This window comes from Oncorhynchus keta, unplaced genomic scaffold, assembly GCF_023373465.1.
Source record: "Oncorhynchus keta strain PuntledgeMale-10-30-2019 unplaced genomic scaffold, Oket_V2 Un_contig_8161_pilon_pilon, whole genome shotgun sequence".
Taxonomy (NCBI): Eukaryota; Metazoa; Chordata; class Actinopteri; order Salmoniformes; family Salmonidae; genus Oncorhynchus; species Oncorhynchus keta.
The window spans coordinates 45,734-70,415 of record NW_026289893.1 but is presented as its reverse complement, the minus strand read 5'-3'; the positions used below and the strand labels follow the sequence as shown (position 1 = coordinate 70,415).

General features: G+C 26.9%; 1 protein-coding gene across 2 annotated transcripts in view; it reads right to left on the bottom strand.

The window, feature by feature from the left end:
- The window catches only part of LOC118381482 (cytochrome P450 3A27-like), a 40,098-nt gene that overhangs the window by 11,657 nt on the left and 3,759 nt on the right, over positions 1–24,682 (bottom strand). Inside the window, exons 2-6 of one of the 2 annotated variants that reach the window (XM_052512294.1) lie at positions 7,845–7,938; positions 7,200–7,252; positions 5,636–5,735; positions 5,245–5,358; positions 889–977 (exon numbers count right to left, since the gene is read on the bottom strand). In XM_052512294.1, coding sequence (XP_052368254.1) covers positions 889–977; positions 5,245–5,358; positions 5,636–5,735; positions 7,200–7,252; positions 7,845–7,938 — 450 coding nt within the window. Of the gene's footprint in view, positions 1–888; positions 978–5,244; positions 5,359–5,635; positions 5,736–7,199; positions 7,253–7,844; positions 8,166–24,682 lie in introns of those variants that run through there. The other variant, XM_052512293.1, reaches the window with a different exon arrangement.

The following is a 24,682-nucleotide window of genomic DNA, read 5'->3' as shown; positions in this document are numbered from 1 at the left end:
CTGCCCTGCGGTTGCACATGTGACATGCTGGTAATCTGTCCTGCCCTGCGGTTGCACATGTGACATGCTGGTAATCTGTCCTGCCCTGCGGTTGCACATGTGACATGCTGGTAGATATTAGATCAAACGGATTCAAGTTAAAGTCCCACTTGGAGCGCCGCTCATGGCCTTATTTTTTTACATTTCCATTTTACCTTTAATTAACTAGGCAAGTCAGTTAAGATTACTATTTTATTTTACCTTTAATTAACTAGGCAAGTCAGTTAAGATTACTATTTTATTTTACCTTTAATTAACTAGGCAAGTCAGTTAAGATTACATTTCTATTTTACCTTTACTTAACTAGGCAAGTCAGTTAAGATTACATTTTTATTTTACCTTTAATTAACTAGGCAAGTTAGTTAAGATTACTATTTTATTTTACCTTTAATTAACTAGGCAAGTCAGTTAAGATTACATTTTTTATTTTACCTTTAATTAACTAGGCAAGTCAGTTAAGATTACATTTTTTATTTTCAATGACGCCTACTGTCCCTTATACAGCTCGTTGAGTGTGGTCTTAGTGCCAGCATCGGGTTGTGGTGGTAAATAGACGGCTACGATACTATTGATGAAATCTTGGTAGATAGTGTGGTCTACAGCTTATCATGAGGCGCTCTACCTCAGGCCAAGAGTGTGCAAAGCTGTTATCAAGGCAATGGGTGGCTATATATATATGTGTGTGTGTGTGTGTGTGTGTGTGTGTGTGTGTGTGTGTGTGTGTGTGTGTGTGTGTGTGTGTGTGTGTGTGTGTGTGTGTGTGTGTGTGTGTGTGTGTGTGTGTGTGTGTGTGTGTGTGTGTGTGTGTGTGTAATAAAGAAAAGCCAGAGGTTAGGAATCAGGACTCACTCCTTCACATCGATGGTCTGGTCTTTATCTGCCTGCTTCTTCATTCCATTCAGCAGGTTAGCAGAGTGCTGCTTCATGATACCAAACATCTAGAGGAGAGAGAGGTAGAGAGAGAGAGATAGAGAGAGAGAGAGAGAGAGAGAGAGAGAGGTAGAGACAGCAGTAGAGAGCAGTAGAGAGTTAGAGAGGTAGAGAGAGAGAGAGAGAGAGGTAGAGAGACAGCAGTAGAGAGCAGTAGAGAGGGAGAGAGAGAGAGAGAGAGAGAGAGAGAGAGAGGTAGAGGTAGAGAGAGAGAGAGAGAGAGAGAGAGAGAGAGAGAGAGAGAGAGAGAGAGAGAGAGAGAGAGAGAGAAAGGTAGAGACAGCAGTAGAGAGCAGTAGAGAGTTAGAGAGGTAGAGAGAGAGAGAGAGAGAGAGAGAGAGAGAGAGAGGTAGAGAGACAGCAGTAGAGAGCAGTAGAGAGGCAGAGAGAGAGAGAGAGAGAGAGAGAGAGAGGTAGAGAGACAGCAGTAGAGAGCAGTAGAGAGGCAGAGAGAGAGAGAGAGGTAGAGAGACAGCAGTAGAGAGACAGCAGAGAGAGAGAGAGAGGGGTAGAGAGAGATGGAAAGATATAATTAAAAACAGAGCAAACCAGATTCCAACTCCATTCAAATGCCCATGATTTTGGATTGAGATGTTTGACGAGCAGGTGTCCACATACTTTTGTTGATTTCGTGTATATACTGCAGACAGACCGACCGACCGATTGACCGACAGACCATTTGGAAATTGCTTCCAAGGATGAACCAGACTTTTGGAGGGCTACATTTTTTTTCTGAGGTCTTGGCCGATTTCTTTTGATTTTCCCATGATGTCAAGCAAAGAGACACTGAGTTTGAAGGAAGGCCTTGAAATACATCCACAGGTACACCACCAATTTACTCAAATGATGTCAATTAGCCTATCAGAAGCTTCTAAAGCCATGACATAATTTTCGGGAATATTCCAAACTTAAAGGCACAGTCAACTTAGTGTGTGTAAACTTCTGACCCACTGGAATTGTGATACAGTGTATTATAAGTGAAATAATCTGTCTGTAAACAATTGTTGGAAAAATTTAATTTTGTCATGCACAAAGTAGATGTCCTCACCGACTTGCCAAAATTATAGTTTGTCAACAAGAAATTTGTGGAGTGGTTGAAAAACGAGTTTTAATGACTCCATATTAAGTATATGTAAACTTCCCACTTCAACTGTATACAATTCTATCCATTTATTCTACAGATTTGCTATATATTCTATCAACATAATGTCCATAATGTCTATACATCCCATCACATTAGGGGAGGCAGGTAACCTAGTGGCTAAGGACGTTGGACTAGTAACCGGAAGGTTGCTAGATCGAATCCCCGAGCTGACAAGGTAAAAATCATTTGTTCTACCCCTGAAAAGGGCAGTTTAACCCACTGTTCCTAGACCAGTTAACTCACTGTTCCTAGCCTGTTCAGGATACCACGGTTTACTGCCCCTTCTGGAGGATTTGGGTACCCATATAAAACATGATACATTTTTGTCAAAAGTTGCTAATATATGCAAATAATAAAGCAGAACTCTCAAAATCTGCATTCTCCCAAACTATCTCTTCTCATCTGAAAAGTTGGGTCACATTTGACCTCATCGCAAAACACCCTCCCCAAACAGTTACAGCGCCAGGAACAGTCTCCACGTGTTCAGCATGATCTCAGCTTTCAATGGGGCTTCTCATTGTGAGAATCGCCCGCTTGCGAGAGTTTGAGCACGTGGTAAGCTCTCAGTCAATATTATCGAATAGAAAACACTCTAAAGCTTCTAAAACCGTTTAAATTTTGTCTCTATGTAAAGCAGAACTCTCAAAATCTGCATTCTCCCAAACTATCTCTTCTCATCTGAAAAGTTGGGTCACATTTGACCTCATCGCAAACACCCTTCCCAAACAGTTACAGCGCCAGGAACAGTCTCCACGTGTTCAGCATGATCTCAGCTTTCAATGGGGCTTCTCATTGTGAGAATCGCCCGCTTTCGAGAGTTTGAGCACGTGGTAAGCTCTCAGTCACTCAAAAAAACCTGTCACTTTTCTGTGCGCAATGGTCAAGTCCTCTCTCTTTTGCAAGATCGATTGAACGGTGCCTGTGTTTCTGTTCGTTCTCAAAATTGCTGTACTTTTATAACATGTTAAAGCTTGATTATGAAGTTAGTTTGACAAGTTAACTCGACATATAATATACAATTTCAACGTTTTGGTGCGCATCCACTTCAATTTTTGCCTACATTTTGACCGAAATGCGTGTATTTTGAGAACCGAAAGACGCAGACTTGAAAACTAAACGCTGGTTTGGTGAGTTAATCCCTTCCAGTTCTGTTGATGGAAGAACAGCAAAGGTAAGGAAATATTTATGTGTTAATTTTGGGTTTCTGTCGACTCCAAGGTAGAGGAGCCAGAATGGTACTTTTGGAGCGCCGACTCCTAGTTTAGCCTAGTGAACTCTACCTGTAACGTTAAAAATACATGTAACACAGCGATTGCATTTAGAATAAGTGTATCTTCCTATACATATGTAAAACATGCATATTTAGTCAAAGTTTATGATGTGTATTCCTTGTTAGCTGACGTTATCTGCCGGAGCTATTTAATTTCTCCTCACATTTTAGTAGCATTTTTTGAATGATGCATCATTGTAAACAGAGATTTATGGATATATATAGCATATTATTTAAAAAAAAAATGAATGTACTGTGTAACATGTTATATTGCTGTCATCTGATGAAGATTTCAAAAGGTTAGTGAAATGATTTTTTTTTTAATCCTGCGTTTGTTGATTGCATATTTTTTCCTACTTGGCTATGCTAATGAGATATGTCTGCGGTGGTGGTTTGACATAAATATGTGCTATGTTTTCGCCGTAAAACATTTTAGAAATCTGACTTGCTGGGTAGATAAACAACTTGTTTATCTTTCATTTGAGCTATTTTACTTGTTAATGTGTGGAGGTTAAATATTTTTAGGAATATTTTTGCGCATTGTGCGTTATGGTAATGAGCTTGAGCTGTAGTCACGCAACCAGCAGAGGAATAAAACTCCCTAAAAGGTTCTGTTCCTAGACCAGTTAACCCACTGTTCCTAGACCAGTTAACCCACTGTTCCTAGACCAGTTAACCCACTGTTCCTAGACCAGTTAACCCACTGTTCCTAGACCAGTTAACCCACTGTTCCTAGACCAGTTAACCCACTGTTCCTAGACCAGTTAACCCACTGTTCCTAGACCAGTTAACCCACTGTTCTTAGACCAGTTAACCCACTGTCCCTAGACCAGTTAACCCACTATTCCTAGACCAGTTAACCCACTGTTCCTAGACCGTCATTGTAAATAAGAATTTGTTTGGAACTGACTTGCCTAGGTAAATAAAGGTAAAATCAATTTAAAAAAAATATACTTATATTTATAATTTTATACTCCAGACTTCGACATTGCTCATCCTAATATTTCTATATTTCTTAATTCCATTATTTTACTTTTTGACTTGTATTGTATTGTTGTGTCTTGTTTGATATTACTGCTGTTGGAGCCAGGAACAGAAACATTTCACTACACCCATAACTGCTGAATATGTGTTTGTGACTAAAACAATTTGATATGATTTAGGTTTGAGTTTATAACAAGTGATAATGAGTATAAAAATAGTTATAATCAGTTAGCAGTTTATAACAAGCTATAATGAGTTTATAAAGAGTTTATAACAAGCTATAATGAGTTTATAAAGAGTTTATAACAAGCTATACTGAGTTAATAGTTTATAACAAGCTATAATGAGTTTATAGAGTTTATAACAAGCTATAATGAGTTAATAGAGAGTTTATAACAAGCTAAATTGAGTTAGTAAAGAGTTTATAACAAGCTATAATGAGTTAATAGTTTATAACAAGCTATAAAGAGTTTATAGAGTTTTTAACGAGCTATAATGAGTTATTAGAGAGTTTATAACAAGCTATAATGAGTTTATAAAGAGTTTATAACAAGCTAAATTGAGTTAGTAAAGAGTTTATAACAAGCTATAATGAGTTAATAGTTTATAACAAGCTATAATGAGTTTATAGAGTTTATAACAAGCTATAATGAGTTAATAGAGTTTATAACAAGCTATAATGAGTTACTAAAGAGTTCATAACAAGCTATAATGAGTTAATAGTTTATAACAAGCTATAATGAGTTTATAGAGTTATAACAAGCTATAATGAGTTAATAGAGTTTATAATAAGCTATAAAGTGTTTATAACATGCTATAATGACTTTATAACAAGTTGATAAAACATAGAAAGGGAGAGATGGAGGGATGGTTCTACCTCTTTCAGTCGTCCAGAGGTAAAGGAAGGTGAGAGGACACTGCGGATCCGTCTCCATGTATCGTCCTCGGCAATGGACACCGCGTCAAACAGCTCACCATTCAGAATGATGTTCTTAAACAACAGTTGTATTAATTATATGATTTAATAATGATCATAGTATTTACACAATATCCACACTACTTTAAAATGTATGAATAATGAACGACACAAATAATGTATTAATAATATCAGTCATAATGTTAGGATTATTATTATTCAGATTATTATTAGGGTGTGTGTGTGTGTGTGTGTGTGTGTGTGTGTGTGTGTGTGTGTGTGTGTGTGTGTGTGTGTGTGTGTGTGTGTGTGTGTGTGTGTGTGTGTGTGTGTGTGTGTGTGTGTGTCTCACCCTGCGGTTGGTGAAGATGTTGTAACACTCTTTAATCAGGACGGTCTTGATCATGCTTTTGTCCATGATACACAGAACAGGCTGCCTCCCATCATAGATCCTTCACAGAGGAGAAACACACATCTGGCTTTATGGTACACAGAACAGACTGCCTTCCATCATAGATGCTTCACAGATCCTCCCGTCATAGATCCTTCACAGAGGCATTTCGTTAAGTTACAGCCTTATTCTAAAAATGATTAAATAAATAAAACCCCTCATAAATCTACATCACAATACCCCATAATGACATCACAATACCCCATAATGACATCACAATACCCCATAATGACATCACAATACCCCATAATGACATCACAATACCCCATAACGAGAAGAGAAAAACAGAAATAACTTAGTTAAATAACTATTCAGACCGTTTGCTAAGAGACTCCAAATTGAGCTCAGGTGCATTTTGTTTCTATTGATCATGTTTCCGTCATGCTTGAGATGCTTCTACAATTTGATTGGAGTACACCTGTGGTAAATTCCATTGATTGGACATGATTTGGAAAGGCAAACACCTGTCTTCTTATTAAGGTCCCACAGTTGACAGAGCATGTCAGAGCAAACGCCAAGCCATGAGGTCGAAGATGGGAGAACCTTCCGGGAGGAGAAACATATCTACAGCAATCCACCAATCAGGCCTTTATGGTAGAGTGGCCAGACGGAAGCCACTCCTCAGTAAAAGGCACATGACAGCCCGCTTGGAGTTTGTCAAAAGGTAACTAAAGACTCTCAGACAATGAGAAACAAGAGTCTCTGGTCAGATGAAATCAAGATTAAACTATTTAGCCTGAATGCCAAGGGTCACGTCTGGATGAAACATGGCACCATCCCTATGGTGAAGCACGGTGGTGGCACCATCCCTATGGTGAAGCATGGTGGTGGCACCATCCCTATGGTGAAACATGGTGGTGGCAGCATCACATCTGGATGAAACCTGGCACCATCCCTACGGTAAAGCATGGTGGTGGCAGCATCATGATGTGGGGATGTTTTTCAGTGGCAGGGACTGGCAGACTAGTCAGGATTGAGGGAAAGATGAACAGAGCAAAGTACAGAGAGATCCATGATGAAAGTCTGTTCAAGACCTCAGACTGGAGTGAAAACAAACAGGTTTTGCGTTGTCAATATGGGGTATTGTGATGTCATAATGTGGTATTGTGATGTCATAATGGGGTATTGTGTGAGTAGATTTATGAGGAAAAAAACGATTAAATCCATTTTAGAACAAGGCTGTAATGTAACAAAATGTGGAAAAAGTGAAGAGGTCTGGATACACCTACAATCCTACATGATACAGAGAACAGACTTCCTCCCATCATAGAACCTTCACAGAGGAGAAACACAGACACACATTTAACCACCTCATATAAAACTACAAAGAAAACATTAGTCGGGTTGTTGTTGATATTATTAATACTATTCCTCATGGTCACATGACAGCTCCAGCAGGTGATGAATTGAAAGAGCATAGTACAGTTGTGAGTCATCCTAGTATGGTACAGTCAACTGAACTCACCCCCAGATTCTCCCATACTTCTGAAAGCACTCTGTGTCAAAGTTAGTGATGCCCTGTAGAGAGAGAGAGACAGAGAGAAAGAGAGAGAGAGAGAGAGAGAGAGAGATGGATAGAGAGAGAGAGATGGATAGAGAGAGAGAGATGGATAGAGAGAGAGAGATGGATAGAGAGAGAGAGAGAGAGAGAGAGAGAGAGAGAGAGAGAGAGAGAGAGAGAGAGAGAGAGAGAGAGAGATGGATAGAGAGAGAGAGAGAGAGAGAGAGAGAGAGAGAGAGAGAGAGAGAGAGAGAGAGAGAGAGAGAGAGAGAGAGAGAGAGAGAGAGAGATAGATAGAGAGAGACAGAGAGAGAGAGAGAGAGAGAGAGAGAGTGAGAGAAAATAGCTGATTCATGCCCTAGGAGGTCGTGTAGGTGTGTCCTACAGCTGAACAGGTGAGAGTTGAGGAGGGTTTGTTATTCTCTATGGTCCCCAGGGTCAATAATACAACTTCTAGACTGATCAAGTCTCATATTACCTTGTATTTATCTATTGTTAAAACAACCGGCTAGTCCTCTTTTTCCTTCTCAATGTATTGTTTTACATGGGGGGAAAATAACACTGTTGTTTAAAAGATGAGAGAGATGTTTATTCTGAATGGGTACTAACCTTTCTATACTCCATCGTTGTGCCAAAGTAAGGTAGGGGTTTGGGACCAGGGATACCCATCTTAGTGAATACACCATAGGGCCAGTACCCGTACCTGTACACACACACACACACACACACACACACACACACACACACACACACACACACACACACACACACACACACACACACACACACACACACACACACACACACACACACACACACACACACACACACACACACACGGTAAATAGTAAAATGTTCTAGAGATATTATATTAAGTATCCTTGTATATAACAATGTTACTCTGTTTATAGCCATGTTATTCTGTATATAACCATGTTACTCTGTATATAGCCATGTTATTCTGTATATAGCCATGTTACTCTGTTTATAGCCATGTTACTCTGTTTATAGCCATGTTACTCTGTATATAGCCATGTTACTCTGTATATAGCCATGTTATTATGTATATAGCAATGTTACTCTGTTTATAGCCATGTTATTCTGTATATAGCCATGTTATTCTGTATATAGCCATGTTATTATGTATATAACCATGTTATTCTGTATATAACCATGTTATTATGTATATAACCATGTTACTCTGTATATAACCATGTTATTATGTATATAACCATGTTACTCTGTTTATAGCCATGTTATTCTGTTTATAGCCATGTTATTCTGTATATAGCCATGTTATTCTGTATATAACCATGTTATTCTGTATATAGCCATGTTACTCTGTATATAGCCATGTTACTCTGTATATAGCCATGTTATTATGTATATAACCATGTTATTCTGTATATAACCATGTTATTATGTATATAACCATGTTACTCTGTATATAGCCATGTTATTATGTATATAACCATGTTATTATGTATATAGCCATGTTATTATGTATATAGCCATGTTATTATGTATATAACCATGTTATTCTGTATATAACCATGTTATTATGTATATAACAATGTTACTCTGTATATAGCCATGTTATTATGTATATAGCCATGTTATTATGTATATAACCATGTTATTATGTATATAACCATGTTATTATGTATATAGCCATGTTATTATGTATATAGCCATGTTATTATGTATATAACCATGTTATTATGTATATAGCCATGTTATTATGTATATAGCCATGTTATTATGTATATAACCATGTTACTCTGTATATAACCATGTTATTCTGTATATAGCCATGTTATTATGTATATAACCATGTTATTATGTATATAGCCATGTTATTATGTATATAACCATGTTATTATGTATATAACCATGTTATTATGTATATAACCATGTTATTATGTATATAACCATGTTATTCTGTATATAGCCATGTTATTATGTATATAACCATGTTATTATGTATATAGCCATGTTATTATGTATATAACCATGTTATTATGTATATAACCATGTTACTCTGTATATAGCCATGTTATTATGTATATAACCATGTTATTATGTATATAACCATGTTACTCTGTATATAGCCATGTTATTATGTATATAACCATGTTATTATGTATATAGCCATGTTATTATGTATATAACCATGTTATTATGTATATAACCATGTTACTCTGTATATAACCATGTTATTCTGTATATAACCATGTTACTCTGTATATAGCCATGTTATTATGTATATAGCCATGTTATTATGTATATAACCATGTTATTATGTATATAACCATGTTACTCTGTATATAATCATGTTACTCTGTATATAGCCATGTTATTATGTATATAACCATGTTATTATGTATATAGCCATGTTATTATGTATATAACCATGTTATTATGTATATAGCCATGTTATTATGTATATAACCATGTTATTATGTATATAGCCATGTTATTATGTATATAGCCATGTTATTATGTATATAACCATGTTATTCTGTATATAACCATGTTATTATGTATATAACCATGTTATTATGTATATAACCATGTTATTATGTATATAACCATGTTATTATGTATATAACCATGTTATTCTGTATATAACCATGTTATTATGTATATAACCATGTTATTATGTATATAACCATGTTATTATGTATATAACCATGTTATTATGTATATAACCATGTTATTATCTATATAACCATGTTATTATGTATATAACCATGTTATTATCTATATAACCATGTTATTCTGTATATAACCATGTTATTATGTATATAACCATGTTATTCTATATATAACCATGTTACTCTGTATATAGCCATGTTACTCTGTATATAACCATGTTATTATCTATATAACCATGTTATTCTGTATATAACCATGTTATTATCTATATAACCATGTTATTATCTATATAACCATGTTATTATCTATATAACCATGTTATTATCTATATAACCATGTTATTCTATATATAACCATGTTATTCTATATATAACCATGTTATTCTATATATAACCATGTTATTCTATATATAACCATGTTATTATCTATATAACCATGTTATTCTATATATAACCATGTTATTCTATATATAACCATGTTATTATATATATAACCATGTTATTCTGTATATAGCCATGTTATTCTGTATATAACCATGTTATTATCTATATAACCATGTTATTCTGTATATAGCCATGTTATTATGTATATAACCATGTTATTCTGTATATAGCCATGTTATTCTGTATATAACCATGTTATTATCTATATAACCATGTTATTATGTATATAACCATGTTATTATGTATATAACCATGTTATTCTATATATAACCATGTTATTCTATATATAACCATGTTATTATATATATAACCATGTTATTATGTATATAACCATGTTATTCTATATATTACCATGTTATTATCTATATAACCATGTTATTATGTATATAACCATGTTATTATGTATATAACCATGTTATTATGTATATAACCATGTTATTCTATATATAACCATGTTATTCTATATATAACCATGTTATTCTATATATAACCATGTTATTATCTATATAACCATGTTACTCTGTATATAACCATGTTATTATGTATATAACCATGTTATTCTATATATAACCATGTTATTATGTATATAACCATGTTATTCTGTATATAACCATGTTATTATGTATATAACCATGTTATTCTATATATAACCATGTTATTCTGTATATAACCATGTTATTCTGTATATAACCATGTTATTATCTATATTACCATGTTATTATCTATATAACCATGTTATTATCTATATAACCATGTTATTATGTATATAACCATGTTATTATCTATATATAACCATGTTATTATCTATATAACCATGTTATTATCTATATATAACCATGTTATTATCTATATAACCATGTTATTATCTATATAACCATGTTATTATATATAACCATGTTATTATCTATATAACCATGTTATTATCTATATAACCATGTTATTATCTATATAACCATGTATATAATAACCATGTTATTATCTATATAACCATGTTATTATCTATATAACCATGTTATTATGTATATAACCATGTTATTATCTATATAACCATGTTATTATCTATATAACCATGTTATTCTATATATGTTATTACCATGTTATTATCTATATATAACCATGTTATTCTATATATAACCATGTTATTCTATATATAACCATGTTATTCTATATATAACCATGTTATTCTATATATATTCTGTATATAACCATGTTATTATATATATAACCATGTTATTATCTATATAACCATGTTATTATGTTATTATCTATATAACCATGTTATTCTATATATAACCATGTTATTCTATATATAACCATGTTATTCTATATATAACCATGTTATTCTATATATAACCATGTTATTATCTATATAACCATGTTATTCTGTATATAACCATGTTATTATCTATATAACCATGTTATTCTGTATATAGCCATGTTATTATGTATATAACCATGTTATTCTGTATATAGCCATGTTATTCTGTATATAACCATGTTATTATATAGCCATGTTATTCTGTATATAACCATGTTATTATGTATATAACCATGTTATTATGTATATAACCATGTTATTCTATATATAACCATGTTATTCTATATATAACCATGTTATTCTATATATAACCATGTTATTATCTATATAACCATGTTACTCTGTATATAACCATGTTATTCTATATATTACCATGTTATTATCTATATAACCATGTTATTATGTATATAACCATGTTATTATGTATATAACCATGTTATTCTATATATAACCATGTTATTCTATATATAACCATGTTATTCTATATATAACCATGTTATTATCTATATAACCATGTTACTCTGTATATAACCATGTTATTCTATATATTACCATGTTATTATGTATATAACCATGTTATTATCTATATAACCATGTTATTATCTATATAACCATGTTATTATGTATATAACCATGTTATTCTGTATATAACCATGTTATTATCTATGTTATTATCTATATAACCATGTTACTCTGTATATAACCATGTTATTCTATATATAACCATGTTATTATGTATATAACCATGTTATTCTGTATATAACCATGTTATTATGTATATAACCATGTTATTATGTATATAACCATGTTATTCTATATATAACCATGTTATTATGTATATAACCATGTTATTATGTATATAACCATGTTATTATGTATATAACCATGTTATTCTATATATAACCATGTTATTCTGTATATAACCATGTTATTATCTGTATATAACCATGTTATTCTGTATATAACCATGTTATTATGTATATAACCATGTTATTATGTATATAACCATGTTATTATGTATATAACCATGTTATTCTATATATAACCATGTTATTCTATATATAACCATGTTATTATGTATATAACCATGTTATTCTGTATATAACCATGTTATTATATATATAACCATGTTATTCTGTATATAACCATGTTATTCTGTATATAACCATGTTATTATCTATATAACCATGTTATTATCTATATAACCATGTTATTATCTATATAACCATGTTATTATCTATATAACCATGTTATTATCTATATAACCATGTTATTATCTATATATAACCATGTTATTATCTATATAACCATGTTATTATCTATATAACCATGTTATTATCTATATAACCATGTTATTATCTATATAACCATGTTATTATCTATATAACCATGTTATTATCTATATAACCATGTTATTATATATAACCATGTTATTATATATAACCATATTCTATATATAACCATGTTATTATCTATATAACCATGTTATTCCATGTTATATATAACCATGTTATTATCTATATAACCATGTTATTATATATATAACCATGTTATTCTATATATAACCATGTTATTCTATATAACCATGTTATTCTACCATGTTATTATCTATATAACCATGTTATTATCTATATATAACCATGTTATTCTATCTATATATAACCATGTTATTCTATATATAACCATGTTATTATGTATATAACTATATATAACATGTTATTATATAACCATGTTATTATCTATATAACCATGTTATTATCTATATAACCATGTTATTCTATATATAACCATGTTATTATATAACCATGTTATATAACCATGTTATTATATATAACCATGTTATTATGTATATAACCATGTTATTATCTATATAACCATGTTATTATGTATATATATAACCATGTTATTATATATAACCATGTTATTATGTATATAACCATGTTATTATATATATAACCATGTATATAACCATGTTATTATCTATATAACCATGTTATTATATATAACCATGTTATTATGTATATAACCATGTTATTCTATATATAACCATGTTATTATCTATATAACCATGTTATTATCTATATAACCATGTTATTATCTATATATAACCATGTTATTATCTATATAACCATGTTATTATCTATATAACCATGTTATTATCTATATAACCATGTTATTATCTATATAACCATGTTATTATCTATATAACCATGTTATTATCTATATAACCATGTTATTATCTATATAACCATGTTATTATCTATATAACCATGTTATTATCTATATATAACCATGTTATTATCTATATAACCATGTTATTATGTATATAACCATGTTATTATGTATATAACCATGTTATTATCTATATAACCATGTTATTATCTATATATAACCATGTTATTCTATATATAACCATGTTATTCTATATATAACCATGTTATTATCTATATAACCATGTTATTCTATATATAACCATGTTATTCTATATATAACCATGTTATTCTATATATAACCATGTTATTCTATATATAACCATGTTATTATCTATATAACCATGTTATTCTATATATAACCATGTTATTATCTATATAACCATGTTATTATGTATATAACCATGTTATTCTATATATAACCATGTTATTATGTATATAACCATGTTATTCTATATATAACCATGTTATTATCTATATAACCATGTTATTATGTATATAACCATGTTATTATGTATATAACCATGTTATTATGTATATGGCCATGTTATTATGTATATAACCATGTTATTATCTATATAACCATGTTATTATGTATATAACCATGTTATTATCTATATAACCATGTTATTATCTATATATAACCATGTTATTCTATATATAACCATGTTATTCTATATATAACCATGTTATTATCTATATAACCATGTTATTCTATATATAACCATGTTATTATCTATATAACCATGTTATTATACCATGTTATTCTATATATAACCATGTTATTCTATATATAACCATGTTATTCTATATATAACCATGTTATTATCTATATAACCATGTTATTCTATATATAACCATGTTATTATGTATATAACCATGTTATTATGTATATAACCATGTTATTATGTATATAACCCATGTTATTATATATATAACCATGTTATTCTATATATAACCATGTTATATATATAACCATGTTATTATCTATATATACCATGTTATTATATATAACCATGTTATTATCTATATAACCATGTTATTATGTATATAACCATGTTATTATCTATATAACCATGTTATTCTATATATAACCATGTTATTCTATATATAACCATGTTATTCTCTTATATATAACCATGTTATATATAACCATGTTATTCTATATATATACCATGTTATTATGTATATAACCATGTTATTATATATAACCATGTTATTATATAACTGTTATATAACCATGTTATTATCTATATAACCATGTTATTATCTATATAACCATATTATCTATATAACCATGTTATTCTGTATATAACCATGTTATTATCTATATAACCATGTTATTATCTATATATAACCATGTTATTATCTATATAACCATGTATATATATAACCATGTTATTATCTATATAACCATGTTATTATCTATATAACCATGTTATTATGTATATAACCATGTTATTCTATATATATTATCTATATAAACCATGTTATTATCTATATAACCATGTTATTCTGTATATAACCATGTTATTATCTATATAACCATATTATCTATATAACCATGTTATTCTATATATAACCATGTTATATAACCATGTTATTATCTATATAACCATGTTATTCTGTATATAACCATGTTATTCTGTATATATTATCTATATAACCATGTTATTATCTATATAACCATGTTATTATGTATATAACCATGTTATTATCTATATAACCATGTTATTATCTATATAACCATGTTATTATGTATATAACCATATATAACCATGTTATTCTGTATATAACCATGTTATTATGTATATAACCATGTTATTCTGTATATAACCATGTTATTCTGTATATAACCATGTTATATAACCATGTTATTATGTATATAACCATGTTATTATGTATATAACCATGTTATATAACCATGTTATTATCTATATAACCATGTTATTATGTATATAACCATGTTATATATACCATGTTATTCTATATATAACCATGTTATTATGTATATAACCATGTTATTCTGTATATAACCATGTTATTATGTATATAACCATGTTATTCTATATATAACCATGTTATTCTGTATATAACCATGTTATTCTGTATATAACCATGTTATTATCTATATTACCATGTTATTATCTATATAACCATGTTATTATCTATATAACCATGTTATTATGTATATAACCATGTTATTATCTATATAGCCATGTTATTATCTATATATAACCATGTTATTATCTATATAACCATGTTATTATCTATATATAACCATGTTATTATCTATATATAACCATGTTATTATCTATATAACCATGTTATTATCTATATAACCATGTTATTATCTATATAACCATGTTATTCTATATATAACCATGTTATTCTATATATAACCATGTTATTCTATATATAACCATGTTATTATCTATATAACCATGTTATTCTATATATAACCATGTTATTATGTATATAACCATGTTATTCTATATAACCATGTTATTCTACCATGTTATTCTATATATAACCATGTTATTATCTATATATAACCATGTTATTATATATAACCATGTTATTATGTATATAACCATGTTATTCTATATATAACCATGTTATTCTATATATAACCATGTTATTATCTATATAACCATGTTATTATATATAATCTATGTTATTATCTATATATAACCATGTTATTATCTGTTATTATCTATATAACCATGTTATTATCTATATAACCATGTTATTATCTATATAACCATGTTATTATCTATATAACCATGTTATTATGTATATAACCATGTTATTATATAACCATGTATATAACCATGTTATTATGTATATAACCATGTTATTATGTATATAACCATGTTATTATCTATATAACCATGTTATTATATATACCATGTTATTATGTATATAACCATGTTATTATGTATATAACTGTTATTATATTCTGTATATAACCATGTTATTATCTATATAAACCATGTTATTATCTATATAACCATGTTATTATCTATATAACCATGTTATTATCTATATAACCATGTTATTATCCATGTTATTATCTATATAACCATGTTATTATGTTATATAACTATATAACCATGTTATTATCTATATAACCATGTTATTATCTATATAACCATGTTATTATCTATATAACCATGTTATTATCTATATATAACCATGTTATTATATATATAACCATGTTATTCTATATATAACCATGTTATTATCTATATAACCATGTTATTCTATATATAACCATGTTATTCTATATATAACCATGTTATTCTATATATAACCATGTTATTCTATATATAACCATGTTATTATCTATATAACCATGTTATTCTATATATAACCATGTTATTATCTATATAACCATGTTATTCTATATATAACCATGTTATTCTATATATAACCATGTTATTCTATATATAACCATGTTATTCTATATATAACCATGTTATTATCTATATAACCATGTTATTCTATATATAACCATGTTATTATCTATATAACCATGTTATTATGTATATAACCATGTTATTATATATAACCATGTTATATAATAACCATGTTATTATCTATATAACCATGTTATTATCTATATAACCATGTTATTATCTATATAACCATGTTATTATGTTATTATGTATATAACCATGTTATTATCTATATAACCATGTTATTATCTATATAACCATGTTATTATCTATATATAACCATGTTATTATGTATATAACCATGTTATTATGTATATAACCATGTTATTATCTATATAACCATGTTATAACCATGTTATATTATATATATAACCATGTTATTCTATATATAACCATGTTATTCTATATATAACCATGTTATTATATATAACCATGTTATTCTGTATATAACCATGTTATTATCTATATAACCATGTTATTATCTATATAACCATGTTATTCTCTATATAACCATGTTATTATCTATATAACCATGTTATTCTATATATTATAACCATGTTATTCTGTATATAACCATGTTATTATCTATATATAACCATGTTATTATCTATATAACCATGTTATTATGTATATAACCATGTTATTATGTATATAATAACCATGTTATTATGTATATAACCATGTTATTATGTATATTCTATATATAACCATGTTATTATCTATATAACCATGTTATTATCTGTTATATATATAACCATGTTATTCTATATATAACCATGTTATTATCTATATATACCATGTTATTATCTATATAACCATGTTATTATGTATATAACCATGTTATTCTATATATAACCATGTTATTCTATATATAACCATGTTATTCTATATATAACCATGTTATTATGTATATAACCATGTTATTATCTATATATATAACCATGTTATTATCTATATAACCATGTTATTATCTATATAACCATGTTATTATCTATATAACCATGTTATTATCTATATAACCATGTTATTATCATGTTATTATCTATATATAACCATGTTATTATCTATATAACCATGTTATTATCTATATATAACCATGTTATTATCTATATATACCATGTTATTATCTATATAACCATGTTATTATCTATATATAACCATGTTATTATCTATATAACCATATATATAACCATGTTATTATCTATATAACCATGTTATTCTATATATATAACCATGTTATTCTGTATATAACCATGTTATTATCTATATAACCATGTTATTCTGTATATAACCATGTTATTATCTATGTTATTATCTATATAACCATGTTATTCTGTATATAACCATGTTATTATCTATATAACCATGTTATTCTAACCATGTTATTATATATAACCATGTTATTATCTATATAACCATGTTATTATCTATATAACCATGTTATTCTGTATATAACCATGTTATTATATAACCATGTTATTCTGTTATATAACCATGTTATATAACCATGTTATTCTGTATATAACCATGTTATTATCTATATAACCATGTTATTCTGTATATAACCATGTTATTATGTTATTATGTATATAACCATGTTATTATGTATATAACCATGTTATTCTGTATATATATAACCATGTTATTATCTATATAACCATGTTATTATGTATATAACCATGTTATATAATAACCATGTTATTCTGTTATATATACCATGTTATTATCTATATAACCATGTTATTATCTATATAAGCATGTTATTATGTATATAACCATGTTATTATCTATATAACCATGTTATTATCTATATATAACCATGTTATTATCTATATAACCATGTTATATATGTTACTAATATAACCATGTTATAACCATGTTATTATCTATATAACCATGTTATTATCTATATAACCATGTTATTATCTATATATAACCATGTTATTATCTATATATAACCATGTTATTATCTATATAACCATGTTATTATCTATATAACCATGTTATTATCTATATAACCATGTTATTATGTATATAACCATGTTATTATGTATATAACCATGTTATTATCTATATAACCATGTTATTATGTATATAACCATGTTATTATGTATATAACCATGTTATTCTATATATAACCATGTTATTCTATATATAACCATGTTATTCTATATATAACCATGTTATTCTATATATAACCATGTTATTCTATATATAACCATGTTATTATCTATATAACCATGTTATTCTATATATAACCATGTTATTCTATATATAACCATGTTATTCTATATATAACCATGTTATTCTATATATAACCATGTTATTCTATATATAACCATGTTATTCTATATATAACCATGTTATTCTATATATAACCATGTTATTCTATATATAACCATGTTATTCTATATATAACCATGTTATTCTATATATAACCATGTTATTCTATATATAACCATGTTATTATCTATATAACCATGTTATTCTATATATAACCATGTTATTCTATATATAACCATGTTATTCTATATATAACCATGTTATTCTATATATAACCATATTACCATGTTATTATATAACCATGTTATTATGTATATATTATAACCATGTTATTCTATATATAACCATGTTATTATCTATATAACCATGTTATTATGTATATAACCATGTTATTATATATATAACCATGTTATTATATATATAACCATGTTATTCTATATATAACCATGTTATTATCTATATAACCATGTTATTATCTATATAACCATGTTATTCTATATATAACCATGTTATTATCTATATAACCATGTTATTATCTATATAACCATGTTATTATCTATATAACCATGTTATTATCTATATAACCATGTTATTATGTATATAACCATGTTATTATGTATATAACCATGTTATTATGTATATAACCATGTTATTATCTATATAACCATGTTATTATCTATATAACCATGTTATTATCTATATAACCATGTTATTATGTATATAACCATGTTATTATGTATATGGCCATGTTATTATGTATATAACCATGTTATTATCTATATAACCATGTTATTATCTATATAACCATGTTATTATCTATATAACCATGTTATTATCTATATAACCATGTTATTATCTATATAACCATGTTATTATCTATATAACCATGTTATTATGTATATAACCATGTTATTATCTATATAACCATGTTATTATCTATATAACCATGTTATTATCTATATAACCATGTTATTATCTATATATAACCATGTTATTATCTATATAACCATGTTATTATCTATATAACCATGTTATTATCTATATAACCATGTTATTATCTATATATAACCATGTTATTCTATATATAACCATGTTATTCTATATATAACCATGTTATTCTATATATAACCATGTTATTATCTATATAACCATGTTATTCTATATATAACCATGTTATTATCTATATAACCATGTTATTCTATATATAACCATGTTATTCTATATATAACCATGTTATTCTATATATAACCATGTTATTCTATATATAACCATGTTATTATCTATATAACCATGTTATTCTATATATAACCATGTTATTCTATATATAACCATGTTATTATCTATATAACCATGTATATAATAACCATGTTATTATCTATATAACCATGTTATTATCTATATAACCATATATATAACCATGTTATTATCTATATAACCATGTTATTATGTATATAATAACCATGTTATTATCTATATAACCATGTTATTATCTATATATATACCATGTTATTATCTATATATAACCATGTTATTCTATATATAACCATGTTATTATCTATATAACCATGTTATTCTATATATAACCATGTTATTATCTATATAACCATGTTATTATCTATATATACCATGTTATTCTATATATAACCATGTTATTCTATATATAACCATGTTATTCTATATATGTTATTACCATGTTATTATCTATATAACCATGTTATTCTATATATAACCATGTTATTATGTATATAACCATGTTATTATGTATATAACCATGTTATTATGTATATAACCATGTTATTATGTATATAACCATGTTATTCTATATATAACCATGTTATTATCTATATAACCATGTTATTATCTATATAACCATGTTATTCTATATATAACCATGTTATTATCTATATATAACCATGTTATTATCTATATAACCATGTTATTATCTATATAACCCATGTTATTCTATATATAACCATGTTATTCTATATATAACCATGTTATTCTATATATAACCATGTTATTAACCATGTTATTATCTATATATATACCATGTTATTATGTATATAACCATGTTATATCTATATATAACCATGTTATTATCTATATAACCATGTTATTATCTATATAACCATGTTATTATCTATATAAACCATGTTATTATCTATATAACCATGTTATTATCTATATATAACCATGTTATTATCTATATAACCATATTCTACCATGTTAACCATGTTATTATCTATATAACCATGTTATTATCTATATATAACCATGTTATTATCTATATAACCATGTTATTATCTATATAACCATGTTATTCTATATAACCATGTTATTCTATATATAACCATGTTATTATCTATATAACCATGTTATTATCTATATAACCATGTTATTCTGTATATAACCATGTTATTATCTATATAACCATGTTATTATCTATATAACCATGTTATTCTGTATATAACCATGTTATTATCTATATAACCATGTTATTCTGTATATAACCATGTTATTATCTATATAACCATGTTATTATGTATATAACCATGTTATTATGTATATAACCATGTTACTCTGTATATAACCATGTTATTATCTATATAACCATGTTATTATCTATATAACCATGTTATTCTGTATATAACCATGTTATTATCTATATAACCATGTTATTCTGTATATAACCATGTTATTATCTATATAACCATGTTATTATCTATATAACCATGTTATTCTGTATATAACCATGTTATTATCTATATAACCATGTTATTCTGTATATAACCATGTTATTATGTATATAACCATGTTATTATATATATAACCATGTTATTATGTATATAACCATGTTATTATCTATATAACCATGTTATTATCTATATAACCATGTTATTATCTATATAACCATGTTATTATGTATATAACCATGTTATTATGTATATAACCATGTTATTATCTATATAACCATGTTATTATGTATATAACCATGTTATTATCTATATAACCATGTTATTATCTATATAACCATGTTATTCTATATATAACCATGTTATTCTATATATAACCATGTTATTCTATATATAACCATGTTATTCTATATATAACCATGTTATTCTATATAACCATGTTATTCTATATATAACCATGTTATTCTATATATAACCATGTTATTATCTATATAAACATGTTATTCTATATATATTATATATAACCATGTTATTATATAACTGTTATATAACCAACCATGTTATTCTATATATAACCATGTTATTCTATATATAACCATGTTATTCTATATATAACCATGTTATTCTATATATAACCATGTTATTATCTATATAACCATGTTATTCTATATATAACCATGTTATTCTATATATAACCATGTTATTCTATATATAACCATGTTATTCTGTATATAACCATGTTATTCTATATATATAACCATGTTATTCTATATATAACCATGTTATTCTATATATAACCATGTTATTATGTATATAACCATGTTATTCTATATATAACCATGTTATTCTGTATATAACCATGTTATTCTATATATAACCATGTTATTCTATATATAACCATGTTATTATCTATATAACCATGTTATTCTGTATATAACCATGTTATTATCTATATAACCATGTTATTATCTATATAACCATGTTATTATGTATATAGCCATGTTATTATATATATAACCATGTTATTCTATATATAACCATGTTATTATCTATATAACCATGTTATTATGTATATAACCATGTTATTATGTATATAACCATGTTATTATGTATATAACCATGTTATTATGTATATAACCATGTTATTATCTATATAACCATGTTATTATCTATATAACCATGTTATTATGTATATAACCATGTTATTATGTATATAACCATGTTATTATGTATATAACCATGTTATTATGTATATAACCATGTTATTATCTATATAACCATGTTATTATGTATATAACCATGTTATTATGTATATAACCATGTTATTATGTATATAACCATGTTATTATGTATATAACCATGTTATTATGTATATAACCATGTTATTATCTATATAACCATGTTATTATCTATATAACCATGTTATTATCTATATAACCATGTTATTATCTATATAACCATGTTATTATCTATATAACCATGTTATTATCTATATAACCATGTTATTATGTATATAACCATGTTATTATCTATATAACCATGTTATTATCTATATAACCATGTTATTATCTATATATAACCATGTTATTATGTATATAACCATGTTATTATGTATATAGCCATGTTATTATCTATATAACCATGTTATTATCTATATATAACCATGTTATTCTATATATAACCATGTTATTCTATATATAACCATGTTATTCTATATATAACCATGTTATTATCTATATAACCATGTTATTCTATATATAACCATGTTATTATCTATATAACCATGTTATTCTATATATAACCATGTTATTCTATATATAACCATGTTATTCTATATATAACCATGTTATTCTATATATAACCATGTTATTATCTATATAACCATGTTATTCTATATATAACCATGTTATTATCTATATAACCATGTTATTATGTATATAACCATGTTATTATCTATATAACCATGTTATTATCTATATAACCATGTTATTCTATATATAACCATGTTATTATCTATATAACCATGTTATTATGTATATAACCATGTTATTATCTATATAACCATGTTATTATCTATATAACCATGTTATTATCTATATATAACCATGTTATTATGTATATAACCATGTTATTATGTATATAGCCATGTTATTATCTATATAACCATGTTATTATCTATATATAACCATGTTATTCTATATATAACCATGTTATTCTATATATAACCATGTTATTATCTATATAACCATGTTATTCTATATATAACCATGTTATTATCTATATAACCATGTTATTCTATATATAACCACGTTATTCTATATATAACCATGTTATTCTATATATAACCATGTTATTCTATATATAACCATGTTATTATCTAT